The sequence below is a fragment of the Globicephala melas genome, chromosome 7, assembly GCF_963455315.2.
Source record: "Globicephala melas chromosome 7, mGloMel1.2, whole genome shotgun sequence".
Taxonomy (NCBI): Eukaryota; Metazoa; Chordata; class Mammalia; order Artiodactyla; family Delphinidae; genus Globicephala; species Globicephala melas.
Window position 1 is genome coordinate 26,087,256 of NC_083320.1, and position 24,620 is coordinate 26,111,875.

Below are 24,620 nucleotides of genomic sequence, written 5' to 3' on the forward strand. Positions count from 1 at the left end.
GGCACTATGTTTCAGACGATATGGATCAGCCTCTGACTGGGTTCAAGTGCTTTTCTCTGTGTTATGCAAGACGTTTTTTAAAAGTTTAGTTTATTATGTATGTGTGGCAATCATTAGTCAGTGTGTGATTATAGCTGTATGTTTGAAAGGGTCCAGATCAAGGGTAGTATATAACTACATAAAAAGATAATAAATTTTTAATGAGATAAGCAAGCTATGGGAAGAGAAAAAAAAAGAGAAATGTAACAGTTTAAGCTTCATTAATTTTAATATTAATTTGTTCATATCCTATAGGGCTTTGAATAGAAAAAGAAAAAAAAGATATAATCTTGGCCCAAAACCCTGTTTCATCAGAGAAATGAACAGATTTTGTGTATCAATGTAAAAATAAATGAACACATAATAGCAAGAATACAACAGTCTTGTCTGTTGATAGTATTTTATTTAAAAGTTCACAATTAGAGCGCTTGTAATAACACAAAAAGTTTAAAAGTGACAAAGGCTGCCTGTAGGAAGGACTTTTCTTATATGTAGAAGGAACAAGGATCTTGTGCTTAAAATGTGTAAAACACTCATCGCAGAGTGGGACTCAGTAGATCAACAGAATCTATAATCTGAAGGGAATGAACATAACTTCCAAGTTATTCCAAAGTTGGCAGGAAGGAGGGGGGGTTGCAGAGATGGCATAAATCTGAGGATTTCACTTGGCTCAGGTTACAAATCCGAAGGACAACAAGAATAAACCATCTCAGCGGTATCCACCATCTGCTGACGTACTACAAAACACAAAACTGCAAACCAGTGTCCTTTAAAGAAATCCATACTTTAAAGACCTCTGTCACACGTCTCAAATTCAGCACTGTGGGAGGGGATAAGGATATTCCTGGTTAAGCCAGACAGAATGATGATTAAAAAGAAGCAATACACAAACATCATGATGGAGGAGTTCATAAATTAAATCCATGTTTCATTTGAACCATTTTTATAGTATTCTGCCTTTGTTAAAGTGCCCTGAGTATGGCAGATGGTATTTAAAAACAATGACAATAGTGTCCGTAAAGTATATATAGAAAGAGTTCAGAAGATAGAGCAGCAACTTTTTCGACCTTGATCATCGTTAATCAGCACCATAAAATGTTAGCTGCAAAGAAGCATGTAGGTAAGCTTAGCACACCAAAAATAAGGCATTTAGTAAATGAAGGAATTCTCGTGAAGGACTCTCTAAGTAAGGTTTTTAAAAAGTGACTGACAACAATTTAATTGTGAAAGAAGAGCATATTAAGGCATAACTAAGTAAACTGAAATAAACCTTGATATCAATATTCATCTCTGGGAAAGAAAGTTGTGAATCAGTTTCTTTAGATAAAAAACTGGCTTAGGTTGATTTAAGAATGGAGATGGGGCATCCATTTCCCTATGCCGCTTTCCCAGCACGGTACTGCCTGTAGTGGAAGAGACTCTTGGCGTCCACATTGCGAGATTTCTTCACAGCTTCCGCAAAAAGTTTGGTCACCTGAAAATATAAGGGTAGGAATCTTAGCAACGCATATGAAATGAAAGCGAATGTTTAATGCAGCAGGAGTGAAAAGTCACAGTTTCTGTTCCCAATTTTCAAAGGGGCAGGAGATGGAAGACACAAACATTTTTATTTAACGGGGACTTTCTCCTGTATCTCAGACCTCAACGTGAATAAGCTTATTTCCCCCCACCCCCCATGGGGATTAAAACTGACTGAGGGGGGAAAAATACAATGGGCAGAAAGTTAACGAGTCTTGACAAACATTTCTTCTCCCTGTGATAAATCTGGTGGGTCATGCCCAAGTAGAAGGGAACATACCTCCTGCGATCATTGCCTGTGAATTGGACAAGTGCTTGCACTGTATCTAGATCTTCAGTGATCATTAACCTGTTGCTTTTATGCGGTGGCTTTCATTTAGACACGATGGAATAAAATTGTGTATCTTTATTCCATGCCACACCACACATGTTATTTAAAGGATAATTGTATGGGTAATGAGAGAACCATGGCTATCCATGGCTTCTGACTATCACAACTCCTTGATCACCAACTGTCTCAGATAGGCCATGACCTACCAAAATAGACCATTATTTTAGACTCTATTTAGAAATTCTTCTCCATTCTGAAAGTTACAAGAAAGGGAGAAGAGAGATGTGCACTCTTAAGGGAGGCGCAGAAATAAAAACCCTCAGGCAGGCTATCTGTGAGAAAAAGAACATACCTGGAAATTAGTGAGGAGAGCAATTCCACTGTCAACAGCTGTCCTCCGAATCACATAATTATCATGGACAAATTTAGTGTTGTTATTGGGGAGGTTAATCACCAAGTCAATGCTGCCGTCTCTAATCAACCTGGAGGAATAAACAAAATAAACACAAGTTTGCAGGAGACTATGTATATTTTATAATTAGTTTTTTTAAATACTAATGTAAATTACTTCTCTTAACCATTCAAGTCCATTCCATACTGAGTTGATTGACACCTGCCCTCCTTTATTCCTAAGCAGATGTACAAATTACACACATTTGGGGGTTATAAATTTTTGTTGTGTTCTTGAAAGAATTCTGGTGAATGCCTAATTAATCGAATGGAAATATTTGTTTCTCTTTAAAATGCTATCTATCCATAGCAAGAACTAGTAATTTGATAGACAATTATTTATTTTACAGGAGGTGGTTCCTCCAGCACTGAAGGCCATTTGGCCCCCATACTCCCCCCTCAGATCAACTTTACTTCATTGCCTGTTTCCCAGTGCCTTAGCTGATGGTGTGGAAATACAGGTCGCCTGATTTTAAATGAAAACATTTCACATTCTGTTGCTGGGCTACTACACACACTAGGAGACATTTAATCAAAATGTCAAAAGCATGAAGTATTGTTTTACAAAGCCCTAAGGAGGGCATATAGCATCATTAGAAGTCTACTAAAGTCAGAACAATGTGCCCTTCTTTTATTAATTTGATAATAATTTAGGTTACTTTCTTAAGAGCCCTATCAAATAGTATATCACATAGAATTTGGTATGACTTAGCCATTCAGTAGGCTGTAACATCCTGTAGCACCTGAGAATTATCTCCCATGTACCCGTGCCACATAGCTCCATAAGTGTTGATGTAATGGTGTTCCTGAAGGCTCACGTAGTGTGCTGAAATAAATGTCTTACAAAACCTAGTGATGTACAGAATCCTGAAGACGCTACCAGAAAACTACTAGAGCTAATCGATGAATTTGGTAAAGTAGCAGGATTCAAAATTAATGTACAGAAATCTCTCGCATTCCTATACATTAATGATGAAAAATCTGAAAGAAAAATTAAGGAAACACTCCCATTTACCACTGCAACAAAAAGAATAAAATACCTAGGAATAAACCTACCTAAGGAGACAAAAGACCTGTATGCAGAAAACCATGACACTGATGAAAGAAATTAAAGATGATATAAACAGATGGAGAGATATACCATGTTCTTGGATTGGAAGAATCAACATTGTGAAAATGACTATACTATTGAAAGCATTCTACAGATTCGATGCAATCCCTACCAAACTACCACATTTTTCACAGAACTAGAACAAAAAATTTTACAATTTGTACAGAGAAAAAAAAGACCCCAAATAGCCAAAGCAATCTTGAGAAAGAAACACGGTGCTGGAGGAATCAGGCTCCCTGGCTTCAGACTATACTACAAAGCTACAGTAATCAAGATAGTATGGTACTGGCACAAAAACAGAAATATAGATCACTGGGACAGGATAGAAAGCCCAGATATAAACCCACACACCTATGGTTAGCATATCTTTGATAAAGGAGCAAAGAATATACAACGGAGAAAAGACAGCCTCTTCAATAAGTGGTGCTGGGAAAACTGGACAGCTACATGTAAAATAATGAAATTAGAACACTCCCTAACACCATACACAAAAATAAACTCAAAATGGACTAAAGACCTAAATGTAAGGCCAGACACTATAAACTCTTAGAGGAAAACATAGGCCGAACACTCTATGACATAAATCACAGCAAGATCCTTTTTGACTCACCTCCTAGACAAATGGAAATAAAAACAAAAATAAACAAATGGGACCTAATGAAACTTAAAAGCTGTTGCACAGCAAAGGAAACCATAAACAAGATGAAAAGACAACCCTCAGAATTGGAGAAAATATTTGCAAATGAAGCAACTGACAAAGGATTAATCTCCAAAATTTACAAGCAGCTCATGCAGCTCAATATCAAAAACAAACAACCCAATCCAAACATGGGCAGAAGACCTAAATAGACATTTCTCCAAAGAAGATATACAGATTGCCAACAAACACATGAAAAGCTGCTCAACATCACTAATCATTAGAGAAATGCAAATCAAAACTACAATGAGGTATCACCTCACACCGGTCAGAATGGCCATCAACAAAAAATCTACAAACAATAAATGCTGGACAAGGTGTGGAGAAAAGGGAAACCTCTTGCACTATTGGTGGGAATGTAAATTGATACAGCCACTATGGAGAACAGTATGGAGGTTCCTTAAAAAACTAAATATATGACTACCATATGACCCAGCAATCTCACTACTGGACATATACCTGAGAAAACCATAATTCAAAAAGAGTCATGCACCACAATGCCCATTGCAGCTCTATTTACAATAGCCAGGATATGGAAGCAACCTAAGTGTCCATCGACAGATGAATGGATAAAGAAGATGTGGTGTATATATATATATATATATGTACAATGGAATATATATTACTGAGCCATGAAAAGAAAAGAAATTGAGTTATTTGTAGTGAGGTGGATAGACCTAGAGTCTGTCATACAGAGTGAAGTAAGTCAGAAAGAGGAAAATAAATACCGTATGCTAACACATATATATGGAATCTAAAAAAAAAAAAAAAGGTTCTGATGAACCTAGGGGCAGGACAGGAATAAAGACGCAGATATAGAGAATGGACTTGAGGACACGGGGAGGGGGAAGGCTAAGCTGGGACGAAGTGAGAGAGTGGCATGGACTTATATATACAACCAAATGTAAAATAGATATCTAGTGGGAAGCAGCCATATAGCACAGGGAGATCAGCTGGGTGTTTTGTGACCACCTAGAGGGGTGGGATAGGGAGGGTGGGAGGGAGACGCAAGAGGGAGGAGATATGCGGATATATGTATATGTATAGCTGATTCATTTTGTTATAAAGCAGAAACTAACACACCACTGTAAAGCAATTATACGCCAATAAAGATGTTAAAAAAAAAAACCCAAAAAACCTAATGATGACATAGCCTAAGGCATAACAACCAACCTGATCAAAGAATGGCAAATTAGGTAATACAATAGATGACATTACTATAGCACGCCCCCTAGTGTCCTGCATGCTGCAAGTCCTCAGTAAACAGATTCATTGATGTACAACCTCAGTGAAATGCAGCTGAGTATTCTTGATATACAGAATATAAGTTTGCCATAAAATACAGAGTGCTGCATTACATTCTTCATGCCCATGATTCTCACCACTGAGATCTTGGTGTCAGTCAAGGAATGGATACTTACTAGGAGACATTTTGAGAGATGCTACATATCACCATGTACATATATGGAATTATGTGTTTTGTAGTAATAGCAAAGTTCATGAGAAGGAAGCTTTACTATCGTTCACCAATTTCGTCATTTTAAATTGGATGACTAAGAAGACTTTTAGAAGACTTGCTATAGGGTAAGGTGATATATTTACATCACAATAGTTCCCAAAGTTAATCCTTCATCTGTTTTGCTATCTCAGAATATTCTGCCCAGTTCTTACTTTCTGATGGAAGAGAGGCTGGGATTCTGTCCTTCTTGAGACGGCCATGCCACTGGGGTGGCAGGGACATTGTTGGCATTGAGCCAGTCTGATGTGGCTTCCGTAGCAAAGAGCTGCATTTAAGATGGAAAAGTCGGTTACTGTATCACAAGGAAAGTTTTCACAGAACAAAGACAGGCACTGGGACACACGTGTCATTTAAAGCATAGAGCAGAAAAAAACTGGTGAATATGAGATGCAAAATGATGTCAGAAATAGAGACTTAGACTCAGCATCTAGAGTCACGGGCACTTTAAATATTTTTAAAATATTTGCAGTAAGAAAAAATTTAATAACCTCAATTGTAACTGCTTTTGTAGAGGAGAAAAATAAAGCGTTGTTGATGGCTGAAAATTCATTGTTATTAGGCCAACAAACCCTCATGACCACAGGTCCAATGAGCCTTGGGACTCATTCTGTTTTACAGAACCAGGCTTTGTGTGGAGATATTCATGGCAAAGAATTTTTGCCTGTAACTGTTAACACCTGGAAACTATGACTCCGTATGGAAACAGAAAAAGGAAAAATGGAAAATATATGGAAATACATTGAAACTTTATCCCAATTCTGTGTATGCAAAACTCTCTAAGTTTTTAGCCAGCAAATTTTATTGAGTTTGTGGTAATTGTGTTAAAACTTAAAGCTAGTCTTTCTGATTAGTTTATTCCATTGAAGTTTTGAAACTGTCAAGTTAGACATCTTTCAAGTGGAGAGGTTATATTTTGCGCTATTTTATTCGCTAATATTCTTCAATATTCTTTTTTGCAGATAGAATGCTGACAGAAAACAACTTAAAAAAATAATATCACATACCTTGAAGCCTTCATTATGTAATTGTTCAGCCACACCAAGGAATTGTGGACGGAATGATTGCTGAAATTAAAGGAATTTAACTGAATTCACTTTCCAGATATACATGTTATTCATTTAGTCATGCAATATGGCATTCTCTCATGTCATAAAAGGCAATGCCATGTGTTGCCAGGTGCTTTCTATTCAAAGATGACAAGTTTTATCCTTTTTTTTTTTTTTTTTTTTTTTGCGGTACTTGGGCCTCTCACTGTTGTGGCCTCTCCCGTTGCGGAGCACAGGCTCCGGACGCGCAGGCTCAGCAGCCATGGCTCACGGGCCCAGCCGCTCCGCGGCATGTGGGATCCTCCCGGACCGGGGCACGAACCTGTGTCCCCTTTATCGGCAGGCGGACTCTCAACCACTGCGCCACCAGGGAAGCCCAAGTTTTATCCTTTTATTCTCCTTTAATGAGTATAACCTCTTACTTATTTTCTGATATAGATGAAATTCCATCCACATTGTCTTGCTTTCTACTGTCTTACTTCTTACCCCTCAAATTCCTTCACCCCCTATTTAATCCACTTAGCCTCTGCCTGTAGAATCAGATTCACCCCAGTTCTGGATGAACTCTTTTCCTGGTCAGGGAGAATTTAAAGTCACCTGGATTAGGCGCTCAGCACCAAGTCAGCCTTGTTGGATGTTTTGCTGTTCGACCCGTTCTAATTGCTGAATTCTAACTTTGGACTGCACTTCAATAACTAGGTCCTGTCCTAGTAGTTCATGCACCGTTCCCTACAAGAAGTCAATCATTTGGAACTCAGTTTGGCAAAGAGTAAAAGAATGGGCTCTGGAGTCACTAAGCTGCATTTCAAATACTGTCTGACCTGCAGATACCAGTCAGAACCTCATTATGGATCTGTTTCAGTGTCGTCCCCCAGGTGGAAAAGATAAATATCCGACGTGACAGTATTGGCAGTTTCCAGCCAGGGAACTACTCTGCCTTCTGGTCTGGGGTGTTGGCTTTCATAGTCACATTATAAACTTCTATCAAACATGTATTGAACACTTGTGACACATAAAATAGGCTCGCTACGAAAAGAAATTACAGCTGTCAGCTTGCATCTGAGTAGCCCCAGATTTAATAGCTGATTGAAAATACCTGGGTAAGAAACCACTTGTTACTAAAGGTGAAAAGTACAAGCTGATTTATTTCCTGGAAAACATTTATAAGGAAGAAAGTCTTTTAAAAATGATAAAAAATAAATATTTCCTCTAACTATCATTTTCACATTAATCCAACTTCTGGCTACAGAACCAAAAGCCAAGTTAAGGCTGTGTCATGCCTGTGGACTCTACTGGGACGTGTGGATTGACAATGCTATGGTTGTTCCTAATGATTCTGTATTGAAGATAAAAGGTTATTCATGTCACTTGGAGTTGTCTTTTTCAAATAAAATGCTTGCTTTGTGTTCCTGGGCAATGCTGAAGCGCAGATGTCAGGATGGTACTCTTCACAAGCATCACTGAATAGCCCAATCAGAGGGGAAAAAACAGTGAGGGCTCTTGATCTACTCTAGAGTAAATCATTCATTGTTAAAGGGTGTTCCAGAAAACTTCAAAACAAGGCAGATTGCCTACTCATAGCAACTAAAAATAAACCCTGATGGAAATATTGCAGGAAAATCAAAGACGATTTTGTTGCCACATACACCTACATTACGCCTTTCTTATATTAGGATCTATGCTTATGGAAAGGGTCTTGGTAGAGATACAGTACATATAATAGTTGACAAGGATCTTTTTTTTTTTTTTTTTTTTTTTTGCAGTACGCGGGCCTGTCCCGTTGCGGACCACAGGCTCACGGGCCTAGCCGCTCCGCGGCATGTGGGATCTTCCCAGACCAGGGCACGAACCCGTGTCCCCTGCATCAGCAGGCGGACTCTCAACCACTGCGCCACCAGGGAAGCCTGACACGGATCCTTTGACAAAATCTAAATCTTGATTTTTTTTTTCCCTAAGTCCTAGTTACACAAGATTGATGTCATGAATATTTCAAACTTCCCAAGTAATTTGACCATAGGATTAACTTTGAGAAGGCAGAAACAGAGGGTCTCTGTATGTGAAGGAGTAGGGTAGGAAAGAGAAAATAAAGAAAAATTAGGAACATTGAAATATAACCAATGAGCATGTACACATGCGCGCGCACACACACACACACAATCTATTTACTAAATGTTGAGTCGTGGTTGATACTTGCTAGTGATAAATTAAAATTTGAAATATGTGTTAAACTACCAACAATAAGAAAAAATGTTTCCCGGCTCAGCGTCCCTTTTGCCTTTCCTCCATATTTGTCTTTTCCCCCAATTTTCTCTTGCAACCTGCTGTGAAAAGTTAGAGGTAAGGTTTCTTCCATTAAATCTTTCTACTCATAGCAGGTAGCTGGGTCAGGGTGGGGCAATGACGAGAAAAGAAGACCTTTACTTCAAATAAATGGTATAGATGTTGACCAATCTCCCCACATATACATGAAGGAATAATAAAGCAAATTAACTGCAACAGTGCTGGCTACCAGGGCTCCTCTGTGATTGAAGTCTATATAACATCATGCTAAATGAATGTTTATCTCAGGAAATCAAAATGCAATGGTGGACTTTCTTTCTTAGTACATAACTCAACGAAATGTATTCTCTTGTATTTACCGGCCTTAACCCCGTTTATATATTAGCAGTACTATTTTAGGTCCTTTTCAGTTCTGACTTTATGTATTTGGATGAATTTATATGAATTCTTCTGTCCAAGTGGAATCATGTTAAACAAAATGTGTTTTTTTAAGCATGATGTATCCTGAAATATGGAATTATAATTACTTTATCCACAGTTAATATGAAGCTTAGGTAGATTTGTTCCCATTCTGCCTAAGAAGATGTCCAGTGAGTTTTAGCTATTAACTCTAGGGTTAGTATATTCTGTCATATTGTTCAGTTAAATTTGTGATTATCCTTTTTAAAGAAATCACTGTAAATGAAAATCCTCCATATAATAGTGAAGAGATTATACACTGACTGTTGGTGACGGCAGCTTTTCTTTGCCTCCCATATAAAGTAGGTTAGAAAATGATTTCTGCATATCTAGAGGCTTAGAGTCTTAATGATCAATTTTACCACAGCTGCAAATATTTTATTAAATATAACTTTATTATTAAATATTTCTTTAAATATACTTTTTAAATTCTGTAATTAAAATACATATATATTTAAATTCCTTACATTATGCATGCATGCACAGGGAGAAAGTTCTTTGCAAAAATTCATGTAGCTGCTGGATTTCTTTAAAAAAGAATACACCGAAAGGTAAAACTTAAATGAACAAAACCTCATTGCTTTAAGAAAACTTTTTGTTCCCTACAAACCCCCCTTTTTCCCTACAAAGCAAAAATTCTGTTCACTGATGCCAAAATCACACTAGTACTTCACGGGGATCAAATTAATTTTTGCTTTACATTTCCCTGCAGCACTGGAACCAAACAAGGCACTATTTTATACATCACTGCCTTCTTAAAGTGGTATTTTAAAATGTTAGCATTATTCTGATTAGTTGTGAGGACGGGGACTAAGGGCATGGTCTCCTCTGGATGCCCCCAGGTTTCACATTAAACTTTAAGCCATAACTAGAAGTTGGAGAAATACTCTTATACTTGTGACTTAATAATACTTAATACCCATTATAATGTGATGAGTCTCTCATATGGTGTGATGTGTCTCTGAACTGCCATTAAGCTTCGCAATTGCAATTCATCTTGTTAGCTTCTGTTCTAACTGTTCACCATCACCCTTCTGGCACCTTTATGAAGCAAAATCCCAATTTAGTCTTTGCAGAAACTTCTCCAAAGCCGCTACCCATCCAGTCTCCGGAGACTAATTTGCTGCTATTAAGGCACTCTAATGCGACAGCATCTCTAATAATTACCCACTGATTTGAAAATACCTGGTATTATTCTAATTATATTTTTATTGATTTGTATGTAACCATGCAGGATTTGAAATTATTAAAAGTATGGCAGGGGTGATATATAAAACCATCTATTGTTATTGTAGGCTCCAAGAATTATTAACCTCAAATGAAAGTGAATGATCAGTTGGGAAACATCTAGTATTTTTCGGGAAATTTATAAACAAACAGTTTGTACACTCTTGTAATAATATTCCAAGGAGTAATAAGAGTTTCCTGGCTCCCATTTTGCCCTAAGATTTACATTTGACTTGCAATAATAAACCAATAATGTCCTTCTCACCGTATGAAGATATTCACGTATAATTACTTCACCCTGCTTTGACTTAGAAGGTTTACTAAGTAACAATATTTCAAGAACTTCCACAGTACACTGTGGGATGTACTGACTTTCTTAAGCCCATTAAGTCACTGCCCTTTAAGAACTTTCAATTCGTCTTGGAGTGTCAGGCTAAGAAAATTTCTCAAATAATGCCCATGTCTTCTTCAACTTTGAATCTTTGACATTTAGTAGAAATTGAAATGTGAATGAATGAATGTAAGGAAGGAAGGAACAGAGGTCAGAAGGGGATAATACTGACTTCAGTTTGGGATGTGCTGTGTTTGAGACATCCAGATAGAGGTATCCAGCAAATTGTTGGAAACAGGCGATGGCTGAGGATAAAGATTTAAAGTTGATAGTTTTAGATGGAGAGTGGATACCAAAGACATGAATGAGCTGGCAAAGGGGAAAGTCAAGAGAAAGAACTAGACATAGACATAGACACAGACTCAGAAAAAGAGTTGAGACCCAACCTCATGGAAAGCCTAGGTTCAGAGGCTAAGGAGGTAGAACTAAGAATAAAAATATAGAAAAGATGTAACCAAAGAGTAGAATAGAATCCTTTTGAAGTTGCCCTAAATCCTGTTCAGGATAAGTATCACTTCACTAGAGATTTTTTTCTTTTCTTTCTTTCTTTTTTTTTTTTTAGTTGTTTATTCACTTATTTGTGTTGGCTGCTGCAATGAGAAAAGGCAAAAATCAGGGAACAGACAGAGTACAAATGTCCATTCTTTCTAGAAGTTGCTGGGGTTTTTTTAGTGGAACTTTAAACAAATCTCCCCTCTTCTATACCACCATTAAGGTCATTTCCCCCACCAACTCCCAGCATGTGCCCGCAGGCATGCATACAACCACACACCACTTACCTGAATTCCAATCAGGATGCCTTTCTGGGGTAACTTAAATCCTGTGGAAAGCATTGCCTTTAGGAAAGCGGTATGAATACCTTCACCAAAGCAAGCCACCTGTTTAGAATAAATGAAAAAAATAAAGTAAAAGAAAGCAAATGATAGTCACTCAACGTTACCAAAAAACAAACACAAATGAAAAGTCAGAGACTCCTATGCTAGATTTTATTGAGTTACCCAAGGACCATGTAATCTGAATCCAGGGATTAAAAATCTGGCTAGGGCAGACGTATCTTGTGTTTTTAATTAAGCATAATGAATAAGTAAGCAATTCTTTCTCTGTCCAACAACACTCCATGGAGCAACGCAACTGGATTCTACTGTGAGATATCTGGATACAAATTACAGCTTCTGGCCCATAATATGGTGAGTTACCAAATGTTAATACGACTTAACGTTTAAATAACGGTATATGTCTTGTATGCTATGCAACAGGGCATGAATTCATGGGTCAGTAGCACAAATGCATAACTGCTGATCAATCAGTTAGGAGTCATTTCATATGTATGAGAAAGCCTTCAGAGAAATTCAATAAATCTATGAAAATCTCAAAGGAACTTGTTCTTTTATTATTATTATTGTTTTCATAAAATGAACCAAAATACCTTGCTACTAGTCCTGAATATTATAGCCTAAAGTAAAAAAAATTCCAAATTAACATACAATGTTGGGATATACAGAGGCTTCCCCTAGGGTAACTGTGCTACAATATAACTACAAGTCAAACGCCCACACTAACTACAGAACAAGTATATCTGAGCATGATAGGAGTAGATTCTGCCATGCACATCATCATTTGGCACGGGTAGAGAACCACCATTAGAGTAAATAACACTGATGGCTAAATTCATTCTTTAAGCAAATGACGACCTTACTGTCAAAGGAAAGTTCTCATGACTATGATTGTCACTTGATCACCAGTACATGCTGCTTTTAACTCCACAGTGAACATTTTCTTTGGTCAAGAACTGGCTAACCAAATTAGTAATGTCACCCTAAGCTAACAGAACCCAAACCATACTAAAAGAACCTGGGCAATTCCATCATAAGTGCATATACAACCCACAAGAGATTTCAGCAGTTTTCTACAAATAACATAAAAAGTAGTTAAATATGTAAGTAAAGATTAGGACTAACATTCCCACCTCACCACTAGGAAAGCTAAAGGTTTATTTAATCCCACAACAAGCCATTTCAACACTGAAAATGTCTCTGAAGCATAACTGAGATTTCACTAAGCTACAATTATTATTATGATTTCAGTTATAAAACAGAACTTGTAATACTGTACTTAGTGACACTTGGAAATATGACTCTAATGGAAGAAGAATTATCTCTCTGTACTTCTGAAACAGATACAAGTAAGGGGGAGCTGAATTTCTAATTCTCTCATATTTTCGTATTTCAACAACTCCAATAACGTATGTCTGGAGGCAGAATGGACATAGATACAGTACTGAAAATAGATTTGCCACACTAGAGAAAACAGCATGAAGGAAAACAGATCTCTCCCTGATGTGAATCCTGGGCTGGCTGAAAACAGCCCTGCTACTGAGTGACCAAGGGATCACGATGAATATCAGAGTAGCTCCTTAAACAGCAGAGAAATGTAATGTAAGTCCCTTGTTTTCAAGTTAGGTTTTCTCATCTATTAAATTAACAGAAGCAGCAAAGGAGCTAAGAGAAGGCAATCATCAGTCCAAATACGAACAAGATAGCCATTTATTCCTCACTGCCTCCCTTCCTGTTTCACTTGGCTTCTCATCACAGATCTTGCTTGCAACCAGGCAACCATATAAAATATCATGTATATGTTGCAATTAGGTATTTTCCCCTTTCAGGTTTTCCTCAACACCAAGAGGAAACAATGATGCCTCCCAGTCTGATGTTGCCACCCCCATGGGCACTGATGAGAATCTGAAGGCTGTACCTAGTAAGTCTGTCAAGGGCTAGGTGATTCATAAAATGTCCTGGCACTAACATGTAGGGAACTCTCTGGTATCTGACAGCTTTCTACAAGAAACACATTTCACATTCTTAAAGAAACCTTCAGGGCTTCCCTGGTGGCGCAGTGGTTGAGAGTCCGCCTGCCGATGCAGGGGACACGGGTTTGTGCCCTGGTCTGGGAAGACCCCACATGCCGCGGAGCGGCTAGGCCTGTGAGCCATGGCCGCTGAGCCTGCGCAGCTCGTACCACAAAAAAAGAAACCTTCAGCTGACAGAGTCCTCAACACAAGTGAAGAGGGACATCCAGTGGCCAGTCCCACTATAGTTTTTAGATAATCCCCAAGAAGTTAAAGTTGCTTTTAAAGTGGTTCTGGGATTTTGCAAATATCTGCAGATCCCCAAATATTTTGGCCCCATTATCTTTCTGCTGCTGTACATTCATTCCACATATTGCTAGTAAAATCTCGATGATCTAATTTCATAGTAGCAAGGAAAGTTAGAGGAAGCAAGAGGTGCTGTTACAGAGAGATCTAAGAACCTTAAAATAAAAATACCTGGCAGATATTTACCTAGACATCTAGAGGAATATTTGAAAGATGTTCTCAATGTGTAATGTGGAAGTGAATGACACATGTTGAAATATAAGTGAGAATTTAGACTCTGGGCTACAAAAGTCAAAGATTTTTCCTCAGCTCAAAATGCCTAAGTCCTTTCAGACTTACTCTGATAGCAAAAGAAGTATCCCACTAACTACTTACTAACTTGCTTTACTATATTCAGATCATAAAAGCATAGAAAGTAGATTTAATGAAAGTGGTCATGGATCATTAACTAGTTACCTCTCCAGTAGAAGCCATCTCACAACGCAGAATGGGGTCAGCGTCTCTCAACCGGGGCCAAGAAAACATTGGAGCCTGTCAAAAATAACGGGTAGGAAAAATATGTTGAGAGAAGGGTATAAAAGGTATAAACAAGGATAAAAATATTTAGTGAATCATCTCTCATAGGGTTCATTTAGGCTACAGTAGACATGTAAAAAATTTCTTTGGTCCAAGCGTCTGACTTGAAAAGTGGCTTTAAACCTCTGTTCCAGGAATTTCTTGAGCTTTGGGCCAAAAATTGGATTAAATAATCACAAATTATTTCTGTAAATAGGGCCCCAGTGACCTGTCTAGGCCAGTGTTTCTAATCTGGCTTACACATATTCTTACTGGAGTGATTTCAAACGAAGTATATTGGGCACTGGTCTCCCCAGACACAAAGTTCAAACACACTTTTTCCTTGGTAGGCTTCTGAAAACATTCCTCTTCTTGTTCTGATTATTTGGACTTGCAACAAGCCACATTGCCAGAAAGGTCTGTCTGCAAGCTGACTTCTGAGACATTAAACTGCTGTTGATACCTTTTTAAAAGCTTTGAAAAACATTCTGCTTGGGAACACTTTTGCCCAGAACTTTCATATGAACTAGAACATAGATAGCAGTGCTTCCTTTTCATTTATTTTACCAATGCAATTCACTAAGAATCGAATTCTTGTTTCTTGCATATATCCATTTATCTAGCCTAGACTATACATCTTTGATTCTGGTACCCCTCTAAGTCACCACGGGAATTCTAGCTTGGGGTCATTTCACTGGGTCATCCTAAGTCAAGTTATCATATATTCCTGCCCTCTAGCCGCTCTCTATCTCATCTGTTGATATCCATCCACCTCACTAGGACTATATTAAGATTGACTTTGAATAAGTAATTTGACAAAAAAGTCAAGATTCATGCACAAGGATAACTAGGAAAGAAGTAAACTGAAAGATACAGTGCATTTTGAAAAATTCATATCTACCCCTCAGTATTGTTATTAGTTGGAAATTATTTCATACACATATGTGTGTGTATGTGTGTGTATATTCCTGTGGTTAAGAATAAAGAAATATGAATTTGAAATTCATATATACAATTTCCAGTGGAAAAATACTTTTCGGGGCCTTCTTCTTATTGGTCTCAAACAGTAAAATCCTATGTACATATATTCCCACTGAAAGCTTTTAACAATTTATGTTGTGTCACAGCTTCCAGGAATAAAATGTTACCCTCCCCCAACATAAGAGGTGACATTCCATCCCAGTGCGCTATGAAATCCAAGGCATCCTAAATTATTAACTTAAATAAGATTAATAAATATTTTTTGATTTATAGCTTCAACTTAAAACTTCCACTGTAAAAGTCAGAAGTCAGAGTCTCAGCTGTAACACAATTATGGTTGAGGTCACTAGTACACATAAGAGTGGAAACCTGCGAAGGCATCCAAAGTACGTAAATGTCACATAAATATATTATACAATATAAATTAATTTTTTGTATGCTTTATCTAAAGAATTCAAATATATTTACATAATATCTCAATAATCCTCATAATGTCCAGTGAGGTAGTTAAAGGTCATTATTATAAATACTCTGTTCATGGGTATACTGAGGCAGCTAGAGGAACACAATGGATTTATGATAAAGTTCTTATTCAAAATATACACACATACAGGCGTATCTTGTTTTATGATGCTTTGCTTCATTGCACTTCACAGATACTGCAATTTTTACAAATTGAACGTTTGTAGCAACCCTACATTGAGCAAGTCTATTGACACCATTTTTTCCAACAGCATTTACTCACTTCATGTCTCTGCATCACATTTTGGTAGTTCTCACAGTATTTCAAATTTTTTCATTATTATTATATTTGTTATGGTGATCTGCGATCAGTGACCATTGATGTTACTATTGCAAAAAGATTATGACTCACCAAAGGCTCAGATGATGATTAGTATTTTTCAGCAATAAAGTGGTTTTTAATTAAGGTATGTACATTGTTTCTTGAGACATAATGCTATTGCACACTTAACCAACTACAGTACAGTGTGAATATAACTTTTATATGCACAGGGAAGCCAAAAAAATTGTGTGGTGGTCTGGAACCGAACCCACAATATCTCCAAGGCATGCCTGTATTTGAAGTTAGTGAACAAACCTTAAATTTTCCTGGTCACTCTTCATAAAGGTGCCATCAGTTTCATTGCCCTCACAGTACCACTGTGAGAAAATTCTGCCACTAGAGAAAATAGGAACTAAGCCAAGGCAGTAAACATTTAACCACCACCACAAGGTAACACTTTTACAAGATTCATGCATTCCTGAAGTCTTGGCACAACTGAAGCCTTATCCCAAGAAGATACGTTCAGAATTTCTGTCTACCAACTAAACTGGCAGCATTATGCATCAGCTAAATAAATGTAGTTTATAAGTCACTCAGCTGGTTGGTTTTGAAGTTATGTAATTCTAAATATTATTTTAATTTTTGAAATGCACAATAGTACACATAAAGTTGCCTGTGTAGCAACTGCACTGCTATACACTGCAATATGCTATACATGCATTGCAGTGCTATACACTGCATCGCAACTGCATTCAAAGCAAACATCATAATCCCCTAGTCTAGCACTTCAGTTACAAGGTTCAGAACGTATCAAGATTATTTTTGATGAAAAATTATTTCTTTGGAACTTAAAAAATGACTAAGATTTTTGAAAATATTACCTTAATTGCAACATAGTCAGCAGGAATTATAGGATGCTCCAATGTTGGAAGGAGTTTCTCATCAATGTTCTCTCCAATCATCACCTTGGTGGCCACATCAATGAAGTCTACCCCAAGGGTCTTGGAAACAAAGGGGAAGGACCGAGAAGCTCTCAGGTTACACTCAATCACCTGGAGAGATAACAAAATTCAAAAGAAGAGGAAGGATGGTGAGAGACAATGACAATATTAATATGCTCCTGGCCACTCTGGTTCCAGCTGTTACTGGGGCCCAGTCTTGCTTTGCCAGCCTCTTCCTTTTCTCCCCACTGCTTGACTTTTGCTAACTGGTTTCCTTTCAGTCAGTGTCCTTGAACTCTGACTTTTTCCCATCCCTGTTCCACAATTCCATCCCCACACACTCTTGACAGATTTGTTTTAATGCAGAGTTCAGATAATGCCACAGCCCTACTAGAAAGCCTTCAGTGGATTTCTACTGGCCATGAGATTAATGTCTAGCCCTTGAAAGACTTCTATCCTCTTGCCTCTATGTTATCTTGTACCACTTTTCTGGCCCCAGTCTTTCTTTCTAAGTTTACCTTCCATGATTTCCCTGGAAAAATAATAAACTGAGCTAGTCATCATCAGCTGGTCATTGATAAATTGAACTAGTCACTATCTCCTAAAATGTGCCAAATTTACCCACACATATTGTACGTGTACTGTCCTTTCTATCTTCCTTTACTTGTCAAAATTCCAGCTATTCTTTAAGACCCAGCTCAAATTACAAAATCTTCCTTGAAATCTTTTATGATCCACCCCAAATCAGGCATATGACAGTCAAATACATGCTCATACACATATGTGCAGGCACACAGACATACAGACAGACAGACACACACACACACACACACACACTAATAGATAGGCTCTCTCTGTTCTGTGCCTCTGATACCACTTTACTTGTACATTCCTTCTAGCAGCTATTATATTCTGACTTACGTTATAGTCATCTAAAAATTCATCTTCTCCCCAGTTCTCACTAAATCGTGGATCTTTGAGAGCAGAGACTGGACTCTATACGTCTCTGTAGCCACCTTATGACTTTGCATAGTAGGTGAGGAATCAATATTGGTTACTGATTAGTTACATTAAATAAACTAACTTAACTAAGACTAACCTAGTTGACTTAACATTTTTTATTTTTTTGGTGAATGGTATCCAAAACAGCTTTCTTCTCTGAGAAAGTAAACTTCAGTACATGTAATTTATGACTATTCTACAGTAACCTGGACAGATTACTTTATGATAGTTACTGCATCCATCTATATTGTACTGAAGATGGCAGTCAGTGATCTTCTTTCCAGTGGATCAGAGTGCTTTTCAAAGCTGTGACTGACATATCAGTGCCACCAAGAGCCAGTGCTTTCAAACAAGGCAGGCATTATGCGCTGTGCAACTCCCATACTCAGACACAATCAGCTGCAGGGGTCTCAGCTGCTCTGTGGCGGTGTTCACAGAGAAGAGTACCAGAGGGACATAAACCAACATGACATAACACAGCAGTGGTGTCCTCTCAAACACCTTGGCATTTCTTACCAAGACCTCATTTCCTTTGACAAGAAACTGGACGTTGAATGGGCCAGAGATGGCAAAAGCCTTTGCTATCTTCCAGGTAGCATCCTTCACCTAGATAAAAGGGACAATGATACAGTGCTAAAGAACATTCCTTAGTTTAAAAACAAACCAACAAAAAAGATACAGCACCTGAAATTTAGATTTCTTCCAGTTCTCTTTACAAAGAACTACATCTCCACTGATAATAATAATAGTAATAGTAATCATAGAAGCCATTATCAGGCTTCTATTAACAAAGTAATATTTGTACCAAATGTACTAAATATTCACAACAGGATAGCAGGGAAAAGAACAAATAATCTTACAGGATTATCTTTCTGCCAAATGCATCTATCTACCTACAGTTATATACTCTGGTTTTATTTTGAGGGCTAAATGGAATCCTTTCAGTCTAGTTGCTTTAGCACCAAAACTGCAGTCCAAACTCTGTATCAATCTAATGACCTACCTGCTGAGAAGTGCAGGTCCTAAAATTACATGGTACTGCAAAGAGACCAGAGAAGTTTCTTTTATGTGCTTTTCTTTTGCCCTAGACTGCAAGGGTAGATATTATGGTCAGAAGGAAACATGTTCCCTTGCAGGGAGGCTCTGCATGTCACATATAGGAATTCCTGTATCCAACCAGAGACAGAAGGTACTCAGGCAAAGAGAGAGCACTGACTGCTGGAACCAAGAGTTCCTCATTCATTACTCTTACAAGAGTGGTTCAGTAACTTAGCCAGTTATAAAAGGAAGCACAGTTCATGACACAATGAGCTCTGAGAGATTTGGAAAAATCTGAGTTCTTGAGGTCATTTATCCTGATATAAAAAATTGAAGTACATTTGAAATCCCAGGATAGTGTTCCTTTATGTTGCTGCTGTTACAAAGCATCCTGCTGCCTTCACATTCTAGAACAAAGTAAGACCTTCAGAATTCAGTCCAATGTACAACTAGCCAGACAGGCCTGCCTAGATTCTGATGGCAGGATTATTGGAAAGTCTCACTGAAAAAGCTAAGCCTAACCTCATATACCAGAAGACTAAAGGAACATCCCCAAGTTACTTAAGATGACAGAGAGGGACCTTCAAGATGGTGGAAGAGTAGGACGTGGAGATCACCTTCCTCCCCACAGATACATCAGAAATACATCTACATGCAGAACAACTCCTACAGAACACCTACTGAATGCTGGCAGAAGACCTCAGACCTCCCAAAAGGCAAGAAACTCCCCACGTACCTGGGTAGGGCAAAAAGAATAAAGAAAAAATAGAGACAAAAGAATAGGGATGGGACCTGCACCTCTGGGAGGGAGCTGTGAAAGAGGAAAAGTTTCCACACACTAGGAAGGCCCTTCGTGGGCGGAGACAGGGGATGGTGAGGGGGGAAGCTTCAGAGCCACAGAGGAGAGCGCAGCAACAGGGGTGCAGAGGGCAAAGCAGAGAGATTCCCACACAGAGGATCGGTGCTGACCAGCACTCACCAGCCTGAGAATATTGTCTGCTCACCCGCCGGGGCGGGTGGGGCCTGGGAGCTGAGGCTCAGGCTTTGGAGGTCAGATCCCAGGGAGAGGACTGGGGTTGGCGGCGTGAACACAGCCTGAAGGGGCTAGTGCGCAACAGCTAGCCGAGAGGGAGTCCGGGAAAAACTGTGGAATTGCCTAAGAGGCAAGAGACCATTGTTTCCGGCTGTGAGAGGAGAGGAGATTCAGAGCGCCGCCTAAACAAGCTCCAGAGATGGGCATAAGCCCCAGCTACCAGCGCAGGACACCAGAGACGGGCATGAAACACTAAGGCTGCTGCTGCAGCCACCAAGAGCCTGTGTGCAAGCAAAGGTCACTATCCACACTTCCCCTCCCGGAAGGCTGTGCAGCCCGCCACTGCCAGGGTTCCGTGATGCAGAGACAACTTCCCTGGGAGAACACACAACGCGCCTTAGGCTGTTGCAATGTCGTGCTGGCCTCTGCTGCCGCAGGCTCACCCCTCATTCCGTACCCCTACCTACCCCCGGCCTGAGTGAGCCAGAGCCCACTAATCAGCGGCTCCTTTAACCCCATCCTGTCTGAGAGAAGAACAGATGCCCTCAGGCGACCTACACACAGAGGTGGGGCCAAATCCAAAGTTGAACCCCAGGAGCTGTGCGAACAAAGAAGAGAAAGGGAAATTTCTCCCAGCAGCCTCAGGAGCAGCGGATTAAATCTCCACAATCAGCTTCATGTACCCTGCATCTCTGGAATACCTGAATAGACAACAAATCATCCCAAAATTGAGGCGGTGGACTCTGGGAACAACTGTAGAGTTGGGGTTTACTGTATGCGACTGACTAGTTTTTTATTTATACGGTTATCTTAGTTTAGATTTTAGTGCATGTTGACACTGGTAGATTTGTTTATTGGTTTGGTTGCTCTCTTTATTATTTTTTTAAATTTAATAATTTTTTTAAAATTTTATTTTAATAACTTTTTACTTATTTTATTAAAAAATTTTTTTTTTCTTTCTTTCTTTTTCTCCTCCCTTTTCTTCTGAGCTGTGTACCTGACAGGGTCGTGGTGCTCTGGCTGGGTGTCAGGCCTGAGTCTCTGAGCTGGGAGAGCCAAGTTCAGGACATTGGACCACAAGAGAGCTCCCAGCCCCACGTAATATCAAATGGCAAGAGCCCTCCCACAGATCTCCGTCTCAACACTAAGACCCAGCTCCACTCAATGACCAGCAAGCTCCAGTGCTGAACATCCCATGCCAAACAACTAACAAGACAGGAACACAACCCCAACCATTAGTAGAGAGGCTGCCTAAAATCATCATAAGGTCACAGACACCACAAAACACACCACCGGAAGGGGTCCTGCCCACCAGAAAGACAAGATACAGTCTCATCCACCAGAACACAGGCACCAGTCGCCTCCACCAGGAAGCCCACGCAACCCACTGAATCAAACTTACCCACCGGGGGCAGACACCAAAAACAACGAGAACTATGAACCTGCAGCCTGTGAAAAGGAGACCCCAAACACAGTAAATTAAGCAAAATGAGGGACAAAGAAATACACAGCAGATGAAGAAGCAAGGTAAAAACACACCAGACCAAACAAATGAAGAGGAACTGGCAATCTACCTGAAAAAGAATTCAGAATAATGAGAGTAAAGATGATCCAATATCATGGAAAGAGAATGGAGAAAATACAAGAAATGCTTAAAAAGGAACTAGAAGAACTAAAGAGCAAACAAATAATGATGAACAGCAAAATAAATGAAATTAAAAATTCTCTAAAAGGAATCAATAGCAGAATAACTGAGGCAGAAGAACAGATAAGTGACCTGGAAGATAAAATAGTGGAAATAACTACTGCAGAGCAGAATAAAGAAAAAAGAATGAAAAGAATTGAGGACAGTCTCACAGACCACTGAGACAACATTAAATGCACCAATATTTGAAATATAGGGGTGCCAGAAGAAGAAGAGAAAAAAAAGGGACTGAGAAAATATTTGAAGAGATGACAGTTGATAACTTCATTAGTATGGGAAAGGAAATAGTCAAAGAAGTCCAGGAAGCACAGAGAGTCCAATACAGGATAAATCCAAGGAGAAACACGCCAAGACACATATTACTCAAACTATCAAAAATTAAATACAAAGAAAAAATATTAAAAGCGACAAGGGAAAAGCAACAAATAATATACAAGGGAATCCCCATAAGGTTAACAGCTGACCTTTCAGCAGAAATTCTGCAAGCCAGAAGGGAGTGGCAGGACATATTTAAAGTGATGGAAGGAAGATTACTCTACCCATCAAGGATCTCATACAGATTCGACAGAGAAATTAAAACCTTTACAGACAAGAAAAGCTAACAGAATACAACACCACCAAACCAGCCTTACAACAAATGCTAAAGGAACTTCTCTAGGCAAGAAACAAAAGAGAAGGAAAAGACCTACAATAATAAACTCAAAAACAACTAAGAAAATGGTAATAGGAACATACATATCAATAATTAACTTAAATGTAAATAGATTAAATGTTCCAAACAAAAGACATAGACTGGCTGAATGGATACAACAACAAGACCCATAAAAATGCTGTCCACAAGAGACCCACTTCAGACCTGGGAAACATACAGGCTGATAGTGAGGGGACGGAAAAAGATATTCCATGCAAATGGAAATCAAAAGACAGCTGGAGTAGCAATTCTCATATTAGACAAAACATATTTTAAAATGAAGACTATTACAAGAGACAAAGAAGGACACTACATAATGATTAAGGGATCAACCCAAGAAGAAGATATAACAATTGTAAATATTTATGCACCCAACATAGGAGCACCTCAATACATAAGGCAAATACTAACAGCCATAAAAGAGGAAATCGACAGTAACACAATCACAGTAGGGGAATTTAACACCCCACTTCCACCAATGGACAGATCAACCAAAATAAAAACAAATAAGGAAATACAAGCTTTAAATGATACATTAAACAAGATGGACTTAATTGATATTTATAGGACATTCCATCCAAAAACTACAGAATACACTTTCTTCTCAAGTGCTCATGGAACATTCTCCAAGATAGATCATATCATGGGTCACAAATGAAGCCTTGGTAAATTTAAGAAAATTGAAATCGTATCAAGTATCTTTTCTGACCACAATGCTATGATACTAGATATAAATTACAGGAAAAATATCTGTAAAAAATACAAACACATGGAGCCTAAACAATATGCTACTAAATAAACAGATCACTGAAGAAATCAAAGAGGAAACCAAAATAAACGTAGAAACAAATGACAATGAAAACACGGTGGCCCAAAACCTATGGGATGCAGCAAAAGCGGTTCTAAGAGTGAAGTTTACAGTAATACAGTCCTACTTCAAGAAACAAGAAACATCTCAAATAAACAAACTAACCTTACACCTAAAGCAATTAGAGGAAGATGAACAAAAAAACCCTCAAAGTTAGCAGAAGGAAAGAAATCATAAAGATCAGATCAGAAATAAATGAAAAAGAAAAATGAAGGAAATGATAGCAAAGATCAATAAAACTAAAAGCTGGTTCTTTGAGAAGATAAACAAAATTGATAAACCATTAGCCAGACGCATCAAGAAAAAAAGGGAGAAGACTCAAAGCAACAGAATCAGAAATGAAAACGGAGAAGTAACAACCGACACTGCAGAAATACAAAGGCTCATGAGAGATTACTACGAGCAACTCTATGCCAATAAAATGGACAACCTGGAAGAAATGGACAAATTCTTAGAAAGGTATAACCTTCCAAGACTGAACCAGGAAGAAATAGAAAATATGAACAGACCAATCACAAGCACTGAAATTTAAACTGTGATTAGAAATCTTCCAACAAACAAAAGCCCAGGACCAGATGGATTCACAGGTGAATTCTATCAAGTATTTAGAGCAGAGTTAACACTCATCCTTCTCAAACTCTTCCAAATTATAGCAGAGGGAGGAATACTCCCAAACTCATTTTACGAGGCCACCATCCCTCTGTTACCAAAACCATACAAAGATGTTAAAAAAAAAAAAAAGAAAATGACAGGCCAATAAATGCAAAAATCCTCCACAAAACACTAGCAAACAGAATCCAGCA

The 24,620-nt window shown here is 38.5% G+C and overlaps 1 protein-coding gene across 1 annotated transcript in view; it reads right to left on the minus strand.

Moving 5' to 3' along the window:
- Positions 1-422: 422 nt before the first annotated feature.
- Positions 423-24,620, minus strand: part of CPS1 (carbamoyl-phosphate synthase 1) — a 142,625-nt gene continuing 118,427 nt past the window's right edge. Inside the window, exons 31-38 of the mRNA XM_030853008.2 lie at positions 18,999-19,088; positions 17,421-17,591; positions 14,676-14,750; positions 11,848-11,946; positions 6,670-6,729; positions 5,818-5,930; positions 2,241-2,370; positions 423-1,513 (exon numbers count right to left, since the gene is read on the minus strand). Of these exons, the coding sequence (XP_030708868.1) occupies positions 1,415-1,513; positions 2,241-2,370; positions 5,818-5,930; positions 6,670-6,729; positions 11,848-11,946; positions 14,676-14,750; positions 17,421-17,591; positions 18,999-19,088 (837 nt within the window). The 3' untranslated portion in view covers positions 423-1,414. The remainder of the gene's footprint in view (positions 1,514-2,240; positions 2,371-5,817; positions 5,931-6,669; positions 6,730-11,847; positions 11,947-14,675; positions 14,751-17,420; positions 17,592-18,998; positions 19,089-24,620) is intronic.